Source organism: Schistocerca cancellata, chromosome 1 (genome assembly GCF_023864275.1).
Source record: "Schistocerca cancellata isolate TAMUIC-IGC-003103 chromosome 1, iqSchCanc2.1, whole genome shotgun sequence".
Lineage (NCBI taxonomy): Eukaryota > Metazoa > Arthropoda > Insecta > Orthoptera > Acrididae > Schistocerca > Schistocerca cancellata.
In genome coordinates this window covers 288,164,679-288,176,566 of record NC_064626.1, presented here as the reverse complement: position 1 = coordinate 288,176,566, position 11,888 = coordinate 288,164,679, and the positions used below count along the sequence as shown (strand labels likewise).

The 11,888-nt window shown below is 44.0% G+C and overlaps 1 protein-coding gene across 3 annotated transcripts in view; it reads left to right on the top strand.

Annotated features, from left to right (window-relative positions):
* Positions 1-296: 296 nt before the first annotated feature.
* LOC126171518 (estradiol 17-beta-dehydrogenase 2-like) overlaps positions 297-11,888 on the top strand; it is a 182,423-nt gene continuing 170,831 nt past the window's right edge. For all 3 annotated transcript variants that reach the window (XM_049920807.1, XM_049920808.1, XM_049920806.1), the window contains exon 1: positions 297-453. In XM_049920807.1, the coding sequence (XP_049776764.1) occupies positions 312-453 (142 nt within the window). In that variant the 5' untranslated portion in view covers positions 297-311. The remainder of the gene's footprint in view (positions 454-11,888) is intronic.

Here is an 11,888-nt window from a genome sequence, read left to right as displayed (position 1 = left end):
GCACAGTAAGACAAGCTGGCTAAAAACAACACATCTGCAGACAAAAATACACAAGTATTACAATTCTTCTTGTCATTAAACATTTTTTAGTTTAATCATTCTAGCAGCATTATTTACTTCCCTCTCTCTCTTTCTCATCCTGCCTCCACCCCCCCCCCCCCCCCGCCAACCTCATCCACCCCAAACACCCTCCCTGCACCCTATCCTGCCCTCTGGCGACGCCCATGAGCTTTACAAACACGCCTCTTGTCTTACCGGTTACCAACGGGTTTTAATTTTTGGGCAGGCGATGTTGAAAAAACCACGGGCTCATGATGCAACAACGAAAGCAGTCACGCAACTGGCTCAGATATTCCTTGACCTTCGGACGACTAACAGCGGCGCTGGACTGTCAATGCACACGCAGTTGCCGGCAGTTCGCTGTGTCCTGCGGTTTCTTCGATCTCAGTAAAGGTAAGATTAACGTTAATTTCGATATTGCATATAATTAAATACGTACTCAGAAATCGCACGACAAAGGCTACCTACTCGTCTCTGTATGGCATCCAGAAAGTTGGTATAAGGTATGAGACTCATAACTAGCAGACGTAGAATTAAAATCTTTGTCGGTCCTCATGGACTACGTTTCGCGTGATTTACCTAAATAGCATGTTGAAAATACGGTTATGATTCGTTACACAAGTGCGAAATCGGTTACCTTTACTTTTCTTGACGATGCACAGTGAGTCAACTCGCTTCAGAACTAGACATTAAGGGGACCACGCCGTGGTTCAGCGCGAAAAAAATCGATTTTCTATTTTCATCATATTTCGATAGATTAAGGTTTTATTTAAGTACTATGAAAAGGATTTTGCTGAAAAAAAATTTTTTTGAGCCTTTAAAGAGCATTTTCCTACCACGTGTGTTTATGTGCCACGCCTACTTTTCCGTCACCCACTTTTCTGCATATATTTTAGATCTTTACATCCCATACACTGCACGTTAGGGATTTTTTTTTTACTCCCGAGTGTGTTGGCTATCCTTGGAATACAACGGTCGGTATTCTTTGTTTCTGCTGTTTGTAAACAACACGCTTTCAAACACGCGGTTAGTTTTGATGAAGTGTGATTGCGAGTAGTTGTTACACTTACGTTTGCAGTGCTTGTTTACGAGTGTTTTGTTGTGTTTATTGAAGATGACGAAACGTAAAGGCATTTTCAAGAAACGACAGTTTAGAGGAAACAAGTTTAGAAAGCTCTCTGTACAAGAGGTTATGTCAACTGGCAATGATGTTTCTAATTGTAATTCTTCAACAAGTGCATCATCAAAGAAACTCTCACCATTTCAAGAGAGTTACAACGAATTTACTATAAGTGACAAGGGGTGCAGTATTATCATTATAAATTTGAGAATGTTATCAGATGTAATTTCTAAATTTGTACAGTGTAGACAGAGTGATGAGTCACAGAGTGTGAAAATTTGTGAGAGTGCCAATGGGAGAAAATGTCTAGGAATTGCTTTGGATTTAATTTGCACTAAATGCTCAGCCGTGATTTCATTTATGAGTTCTTCTTTTACATTGTAGAACGCTTTTCCAGTCGACAAATCCTATGATCGTGTTTTGATATTTCTTTAATCTTGCTTCTTAAAAGTTCTTATTTTTATTCTCTCTATTATTTAATGAGCGTTTTATTAATGTGATTTCGTATTATTGTTAACTGATTTTTATTTATGGTTTGGATTCGCGATTCCTTTTTACTGTTTGCTCTTTTTATTTGAGTCTTTTTAATTATGTTTGCAGCGGTTATGAAGTCTATATTGCTTACTGTTCTCCGTAAGTTAAAGAATACGGTAATACCATATGCGTTTCGCAGCAGCAGACCTCGTCGAGTCTCCTTGTTGGAACTTCTCCACCTGAAATCGCTAAAGATAATTTATCGCTCTACGGAAATCGATCGGCAAAGCCAAGTGCTATGCTGTGTCATGTCATGTGTATGGAATGTGGCGTCCAATTGTATTTCGTGAAATTATTTAGGTCTTCGGAGTAATATTCTCGACGAACCCCAAAACCGTGTAAAACTGCAGGTTCGCACCATCAAACCACACAACACTTCCGAACGACTTGCGTCTTTATAATCACTGAATATTTCTTTTGAAATGGTTAAGGGTTATGAACTCTACACACCTGACACTGATATCTTCTTCAATACCATAAAATATAGATTACTGCCTTAATGGCGGCTTCCAACAATCTCCTCTGAATCCGACATAGAACATCTCCCTTCCAATGTCCAACATGGAAAAATTATCTCTTTGCCGTAGCTTAATACAGTCTGTATATCTGTGTTATCGAGTTGGCAAAAATGGTTCAAATGGCTCTGAGCACTATGGGACTTAACTGCTGAGGTCATCAGTCCCCTAGAACTTAGAACTACTTAAACCTATCTAACCTAAGGACATCACACACACCGTAGCGGTCTCGCGGTTCCAGACTGTAGCGCTTAGAACCGCTCGGTCACTCCGGCCGGCTATCGAGTTCGCACGGAGATGCTTGAATTCCACAGAGTATTTATCTGTCGCGCAGGTATTTTACATTTATCGTCGTATTAATAGTCCGTAGCACTTTATTCATCGGTCACCTGCACATGTTGGGCAATAGATTCTGCCTGACTCATGTAGTACTATCACCGTAAGAGGGTGGTACGGGACTACAAGTCCCACCGCCACACCTCCAAAGTGAATTGCAGTGACAAAGTCACTGCACAGTGGAAATTTACTGGCCCACCAACACAGTTAGACCGCAACAGACCGGTGATGCTGTATTGTAACCTATCACCTCGGACTACCAAGTCCTTTAAAAAAAAAAAAAAAAAAAAAAAAAAAAAAAATATATTCATCGGTGTTTGCATGATGAAATTCTACAAAAGTCCCGTATTGGGCGGTGATTTTCTGTATAAAATTCTCGACCAAAACGTTCACACCATGACTACCCTTCCCTAGCATATAACGGGACGGAATGTACTGGCGGTTGACAACATTATCTGCTACTTATTAGTTTTGCACCCTTCACAATCACTCGCTAGTTGTCATAAGATTAAATTTTTGACATTAGCTGACTAATGTGGCCATGGACTTGCGATCAACAATGCCTTCCATTCATGCCCTAGGTAATATACCTCGAAATCCAGGTATAAACACTACAGGGTTTGTTGACTTCCTATCTGGTGAGAACGGCTGAAATTGTCTGTGTTGTAAGCTATTTCTCTTCCATCTACATCGCAGCGTAAACATTGTTGATGGGCGGCGCTGCTTGCATTCCGTTGTAACTCAGTTTCATAGGATGCGAAACATGTCCATTCCCGCAACAAGATTCTGGTGTGGAATTTTGCTCACGTTCAACCTCACGTAGTTCATTCCGGCACTTCTTTACTGCCCCTTGCATTTGTTCGAGATATTTGGAAATGTTTTCCACAGAATGAACTATTTCGTCTTTCCATTGCTTAAAGTTCGTTCCTAATTGACCTTTTACGTCCTTTAAGTCTTCTTTAATACTCTCAGCAATGGATAAACTTTCGATCAGCAATTAGCTTACCGCTTCTTGGATACTGGCATCCACGCATAGCGTCACTTGATTCTCTTTCGCAGATGCCCATTCGTTTAGCTTCCTGGAAAATTCCTGTTGTTGTTCGTTGAAATTTTCGCGTATGACTTTATCAGTCAGAAGCTATATTTGTTACTGTTTCTGTCAACTCTGCTACGGAATTTTCCACTTCCTCCTGTTTCTACTTCATAGGATGCATTTCCTGTGTCACCTGTTTTTACTCCAAAGGAAATTGCTTTCGGGCCTCGCGCAACTCTGTTATTTCATTTGAGATCTGTCGTTGCTGCGTCACTAACGATTGAATAACCACTGACATATCTGGCTACTTCTGACGTAAGTCACACTACTTTTGTGCCATGTCTGTTTGCTTTTATAACATGGTTTGCACTACAGTTGACACGTCAGTTTGCTTTTGTGACATATCCTCCCGCTTCTGGGATACAGCCTGTACCACTACAGACGAAAGTTTTAGTTGCTCTAAAATCTGAGCCATGGGGTTTGTCTCTCGCTGAGACGAAGCTGCTGTTTCCTCTACAGCAGAATTATCACTTATTTCATGAACGTCTGGAAATTTTTGCTGATCCATCTTTATTTGGGCTCTAGTTTCTACCATAACAAATCAAAATCCACACAAAATACCTAACAGGTTTCACACTTAAATACAGTATAACATGAAATTACACCTGACAAGAATGAATATATATTTCTCTATATCTGCTTCTGCAATACTGAAAAGAAATGAAAAATCTAACTACCTCTTCCTCTACAGACTGAGAATATTAATTTCACTTAAGGCTGTTCTGACTTTCGTATGTGCTGAGTCAGTCCTTCTGACAATTATTTTTTTCAATTTCTTCATATTTTTTATGCAGCCATTTCGTCTTAGCTTCCCTGCACTTACTATTTGTTTCCATATTCCTGTATTTACCTGATCATTTTTGGACTTCCTTCTTCCATCGATCAACTGAAATATTTCTTGGTAAAATGCCCTTCCGGGAATAAAAGTGTGTGGATGTCGATCTGAGCAGCTGTTTGGCGCGTAAGAAACGGCAAAATACGCCGCGCAAGTATCCAGACATCGGACGTTGGCCTACAGTGGAAGCGGTGGTCGTCTGTGCCTTCCACTCTTCAGCGGGTGCAGAGAGACGGGTCAGCTAGATGGATGCAATGGAGTCGATATCGGTTAACTTGTCTGCCATTCACTATGGCATACCACGCTGTTACGTCGGATTCTAGAAAGCGGACATGGACAGTTTCTCATATGTGACGCCACATATACTGGGGAAACTTAGTTTCGATGGGGTTGGGCGGGGGACACTGTTGTCACACTCGGTAAACTGTTTCGTCTGAAACAGCCATGTAAGTGGTAAAGACCGGTAGATATAACTGAAGTCTTGGAAAAAGCCGCCGGATGGGATGGTCGAGAGCAAAATTGGGGCAGACAAAGAGACCGGCGCAAAGTCTTGGAACAGGAGTCCAGTGAGGCTCCGTGGGCAACGATGCCAGAGTTTGAATTGGGAGCTGATGTACAGCACTGTGACTCTGGTCGGCATATGTATTGGTTCCAGCCCACCACGGTCCGGAGGGAGTGCAAGGGAGTCATACTGCACTTTGAGTAACTTCCCTGCGCTGACGAATAAGCTCAATGCCATCGACAGACGTCGGGCCATGAGAATTGGGACCGGTAGTTCTTGAGCCATATGTGATATACGGCAGGCATGATAGATGTTCACATATTGGGCGCGTAGGATGATGTCGAGGGCTCGTAGCTGGTGATTTGCAGGGCTAGTTCTGATGGTCTGTAGCAGACGCCTACAGTTAATAGCCGCTGATCAACGGAGATCGGCTGTGAATTCCATGCCAAGACATCGAACCATGGCGGAAGCGCTAAGGGGGGCGACGCTGCTCTCCGGCAGGCCCTCGTCATTAAGCAAGACCTTGGATTTGGGCACGTTAAGGGAGCTGTCCGATGCTTTGCCGTAAGTCGCCACCCATGTCAGGGATGCTCGAACTTCATCCTCAGTGCGCGAATAAAGAACGATTTTGTCAGCATAGTTCATGTAACAGAAACGGTGCCCATGCAACGTCATACCTTCTAAACGTTGGCGCAGTCCCTCTAGCAGGGGTTCCAAAGCGAAAGAGTACGCGAAAGAACTTGCCCCCCTTCTAACAGCCGTGTACCGCAAGTCTCTAGAGGAACGGAAGGTTCCAAATGATTGGAAAAGAGCACAGGTAGTCCCAGTCTTCAAGGAGGGTCGTCGAGCAGATGCGCAAAACTATAGACCTATATCTCTGACGTCGATCTGTTGTAGAATTTTGGAACATGTTTTTTGCTCGAGTATCATGTCGTTTTTGGAAACCCAGAATCTACTATGTAGGAATCAACATGGATTCCGGAAACAGCGATCGTGTGAGACCCAACTCGCTTTATTTGTTCATGAGACCCAGAAAATACTAGATACAGGCTCCCAGGTAGATGCTATTTTTCTTGACTTCCGGAAGGCGTTCGATACAGTTCCGCACTGTCGCCTGATAAACAAAGTAAGAGCCTACGGAATATCAGACCAGCTGTGTGACTGGATTGAAGAGTTTTTAGCAAACAGAACACAGCATGTTGTTATCAATGGAGAGACGTCTACAGACGTTAAAGTAACCTCTGGCGTGCCACAGGGGAGTGTTATGGGACCATTGCTTTTCACAATATTTATAAATGACCTAGTATATAGTGTCGGAAGTTCCATGCGGCTTTTCGCGGATGATGCTGTAGTATACAGAGAAGTTGCAGCATTAGAAAATTGTAGCGAAATTCAGGAAGATCTGCAGCGGATAGGCACTTGGTGCAGGGAGTGGCAACTGACCCTTAACATAGACAAATGTAATGTATTGCGAATACATAGAAAGAAGGATCCTTTATTGTATGATTATATGATAGCGGAACAAACACTGGTAGCAGTTTCTTCTGTAAAATATCTGGGAGTATGCGTGCGGAACGATTTGAAGTGGAATGATCATATAAAACTAATTGTTGGTAAGGCGGGTACCAGGTTGAGATTCATTGGGAGAGTCCTTAGAAAATGTAGTCCATCAACAAAGGAGGTGGCTTACAAAACACTCGTTCGACCTATACTTGAGTATTGCTCATCAGTGTGGGATTCGTACCAGGCCGGGTTGACGGAGGAGATAGAGAAGATACAAAGAAGAGCGGCGCGTTTCGTTACAGGGTTATTTGGTAACCGTGATAGCGTTACGGAGATGTTTAACAAACTCAGGTGGCAGACTCTTCAAGAGAGGCGCTCTGCATCGAGGTGTAGCTTGCTCGCCAGGTTTCGAGAGGGTGCGTTTCTGGATGAGGTATCGAATATATTGCTTCCCCCTACTTATACCTCCCGAGCAGATAACGAATGTAAAATTAGAGAGATTAGAGCGCGCACGGAGGCTTTCAGACAGTCGTTCTTCCCGCGAACTATACGCGACTGGAACAGGAAAGGGAGGTAATGACAGTGGCACGTAAAGTGCCCTCCGCCACACACCGTTGGGTGGCTTGCGGAGTATAAATGTAGATGTAGATGTAAAATCGTGGAAAGGGAGCTCCTTGCCCAACAGATCGTGCTATGACCAGGGCGGTGTGAAGCGGCCGTTTAACTTAATTCTGGAGGTCGCACCGCTCAAAAGGCGCAAAATTACCATGATAATACTGCTGGGGAAGTCAATATGTTGAAGAACTGTCCGCAAATAGGAGTGGTCTACACGGTCGACGGCCTGGTTAAAGTCCAGAGATGCCAAGACACAAGGGAGACGTTGGTGGCGAGCAAATACTATCATGTCTCGGAAATGGCAAAGGGCTGTATGGATATTGTTCTCGCCTCCTAGGGAAGTCTGGTCGTTGGGGATGATATAAGTGCGACCTTCTTGAGTCACAATGCCGGCAGCCGTATAAATATTTTCATATCGCTGTTCATCGACGTGATTGGTCGATAATCATGGACGCTCGATAGCTCATGCGGTTTCTGATGTCCTCGAGAAAGTTGTTAGGGACCACTATCATTGGGGACATCAGCTCTCGTGCGACGGTCGTCCATGCTGAAGCCAACAATTTACTTTGTAAAATTCGATGGGGTTACCATCGAGCCTGGGAATCTGTTATCAGACCCTGCCTCGATAGCATCGAGTACTTCATCTGTGGTCTCGTCTTCTTGGAGTTCATGTGGTACCTTCACTGGGAGAGTGTTCGTAGTAAGCTGTGCGACCTCTGTGATCAGTTCCGCGGAATGCGGTACAGCTGCATACAACCCGGTGGAATGATTGTGAAGGGCATGGCCGATGGTTTGTTGGGTCTCATGCCAGTGGCCTTCCGCATCACTGAGGGCGTGGAGCGGAGCCCCGCGACGTCGTTGTCTTTCCTGGAGGAGGTGGTACGACGGCATTCCCTCAGAATTAAGAACTTTGAAAAAAAATCAACCCTAAAAAAACAAATGCTGGAAACCGGCTACAGGGAAAAGCAACTTGGGATCCGTAGAAATGTAGAGATATACGAAGGAATATTGACCGCAGCACTTACGTTAAAGGTGTTTGAACAAGGACATACCTACATTTATAACATTTGAGAATAAAATCAGGCTCCAGTGATAGAATTATACTAGGAAATGAGCCGCTTAAAGTGTTACATGTGTTTTGCTTTTGGGGAGAAAAATAATTAGCGATGTTCGAAGTAAGAATATAAACGTGGAGACTAATAACTCCAGTGTAAGCGTTACATGTACAGGGTGATTATAAATTAATTATACAAAGTAACCTTTAATTGTGAAAAGGATAAATAACTTACAGAAATGCTTGATACAGCATTGAATGCAGTATATGTACAAGTTTTATTCCCGCTTAACACTGTTAGTTCCTGACGTTCTCGCTAGCTTTCATGCGGGAACGAGTTATTGCAAAAGTCGTCATCATCGTATCGTAAAACGGTGCAGAGCGTGCAAAGTGTTGTTTATGTTTTGGTGCAAAATGGCTCTGAGCACTATGGGACTCAACATCTTAGAAGTCCCCTAGAACTTAGAACTACTTAAACCGAACTAACCTAAGGACATCACACACACCCATACCCGAGGCAGGATTCGAACCTGCGACCGTAGCAGTCCCGCGGTTCCGGACTGCAGCGCCAGAACCGCTAGACCACCGCGGCCGGCTGTTCATGTTTTCATGAAGCCAAATCCACTACTACGGTTCGGAGACAATTCTGGACTAAATATCGCAAGCCACCACCTGAAAGTCAAACTCTTATTAATTGGTACAATCGTTTCACCGAAAATGGCTGTGTATCACGTAGGACGCCGGGTTAAGTTCGGCCAGCCGTCTCTGACACAGCAATTGAATTAGCTCGGCAGCCATACTTTGGTAGTCCGAGTAGATCTATGAATATTCCTAGTGCTGTAGTATGGAAGGTATTGCGGAATCGCCTAACATTCAGATCCTAAAAGCTGGAATTGCTGCAGGCTTTAAGAGAAAGTGACAAAGAAAAACGAGCTGAGTTTTGTACAGATATGCTTAATAAAATGCAGACTGAAGATAATTTTCGTAATAAAATTGTGTTCAGTGACGAAGGCACCTTCCAGACCTGCGGCAAAATGCTTCGGCATAATGTTCAGATATGGGGTGAACAGAAAGCACATCACGCAGTCAAACATGTAATGGACTCTCCTAAGGTAAATGGTTTTTACGCTGTAAGCTGTGACAATTTTTATGGTCCTTCCAGCAAGATGGCGCACCACTACATTATCATCGTGAGGTAGTCGCGTCTCTCCGTAGGAATGTGCCGACGGACTGGACGTGGTGGAACAATATCCTGGTCACCACTCTGGTACCGCGCGCCACGGAATTTGAATCCGCGCCAGACGTCATGGACGTCGAAGACTCCTAGAGGTCTCTGCACCATCGCGCCGTAAGCCGTGGCGGCGCGCGCCTATTGGCCCACATTTAGTGTTAGGGCGCCACAGCGGAACACGTGGTCCCAGCGGCCAATAGCGGCGCTCCCGATCGTGTATTTAAGCGTCAAAAAATTGTTCAAATGGCTCTGAGCACTATGAAACTTAACATCTGAGGTCATCAGTCCCCTAGAACTTGAACTACTTGAACCAAACTAACCTAAGGACATCACATACATCCATGCCCGAGGCGGGATTCGAACCTGCAACAGTAGCGGTCGCGCGGTTCCATACTGAAGCGCCTAGAACCGCTCGGCCGGCCGGCTATTTAAGCGTTAGCCAGTGAGTCTAATCGTTGCGTCCGTCTAGATATATCGCCTCGACAACAAACAGCGTGCTTACCGTTCTTTGTTTTCATTACTAGTGGACGTCCTGGATTCGTTTGGTTGTCTCTGTCACCCCGTTGCTTCTTGTGTGTTGTCGTCGTGAGGTCTCTCTTCGATCGTCCGTCGTTGTTTCGTGTCCATTCTTTTCGTTCGTTTGTTTGTTCGCGGGCCGCTCTTCGTTTGGACCCGCTGCGCTTTCTCGGCCACCCCGCGACTGTTCCGGTCGCGGTTGCAACAACCACAGTCACCTGAGTTAACCCCAATGGACTGTGTATTGGGTTAGATTGAGGACAGAATGTTTGTTTCTCTGCTTCAGGGAAACGATGACAGGTTACGACAACGGATAACAGCAGCAGTTCGGATGTTTGTTGTGTCACAAGAGGTAGCCACTTTGAACATTTGTAACTAAAACCTGAAGATATACTGCATTCAGTGCTATGTCAAACATTTCTGTAAGTCGTATACCACTTTCACAATAAAAGGTTACTTTTGCATAGCTAAGTTATAAATAACCTCTACATGTATAAGTCTTTCCTGAAAGTATTTGTTTCGTGTGAAGCCTGAAATGGAAAAGAAAAATGGACGACAAACATTACAAGAAAGAAAAGAAGTAAAGAGAATAGAAGCTTTTGCAATGTGGTGCTACAGAAGAATGCTGAGGATTAGAAGGGTACACGTGTGACGAATAGAGAGGTTCTGAATCGCATAGGAGAGAAAAAAATGAATAACTAAGCTAGACTGAAGAAGGATCGCTTTATATGACACTGGCTGAGTCAGTTTTTTGATGAAGGGAATTGTGGAGGGGGAAGGGATAAAATGAGTAGTGGAAGACCAAGGTTTGACTACAATAAATAGCTTCAGATGGATGTACGTTGCCGTCGATAAGCCACGAACAAGAGACTTGTGTCGGACAGATTGGTGTGAAGAACTGCATGAAAGTAGTCTTCACACTAAATACCACAATAACAACTGTGGTATCACATATTGATACTAGTGTATCACAGCCGGCAGTGCAACTGCAAGTTTCTGTCCAATGCAGAAAATGGTTGTGTCGGACACAGAGGACCAGATGGAGCAGGCCCACTGAGCCACACCTCCAGCAGTCAGTACTATGGACGAAATCTGCCGCGGCAATAATAGGTGGCTGGCAGCAGCCACTCAGCCCATTCGCGCTTGGAGCCAGTTCGTTTTGGGATGCAATTGAGAGCCGCCTGCTTGCTGCTTTGAACCATCTTTGTTACTTTTGTGGCAGTTGGACTCTATTTCTTGTTGCATCATTTGTAATGAGTCTTTGTCCGTTTTGAGAAACACAAGATAAGTGTATCTTCTGTCTGCTGTGTTACTTGTTCACTAATCATTTCTGCTCCTGTCCAGCTTTTCTATGACGACAGTAGCCGCACCACTCCGTAGCCCACCTCTCCTTACTGTTGTGTACGATGCTGTACAGAACAATAACAATACCGTTTCTTGTCTCCTCCGTACTCAGTTGCAACGCAGTAATTAGTGGTCCGCTAGGATCTACATATACAGTCGTATTCATTGCCTGACAAGTACATTTTGTGACTGAAAATTCCGACGAACAAATCGGTTGCAAAGTCCACTATTTACACTCACGCTCATAAATTAAGGATAATGCTGATACATGGTGAAACAGCGCTCTGATGGGCAGTTTGCGGGTTTGAATCACCTCGGGGTATGACCATGCGGTGCATTTGACCTGCGGTCGTTGCACGGTGGCGCCGGCAGCAGTCCACATACGCAGATGGGTGTTGGTGCAATTGTGGCGATTTTTGTGTATCATCAACATCGACAAGTGCAATGAATATGGATGATACGATACTCTATGGTATTCTGCGGTTTGAATTTACTCTGTTTTTTTTTTTTTTTTAACAATTGCATTGATTTGATTTTGTAAATGATACCGACAATATTATACACATGTATAATGGATTATTCAAACTAAAACTTCTCCCGGATAATTATTTTGTTCAAATTGCACAAGAA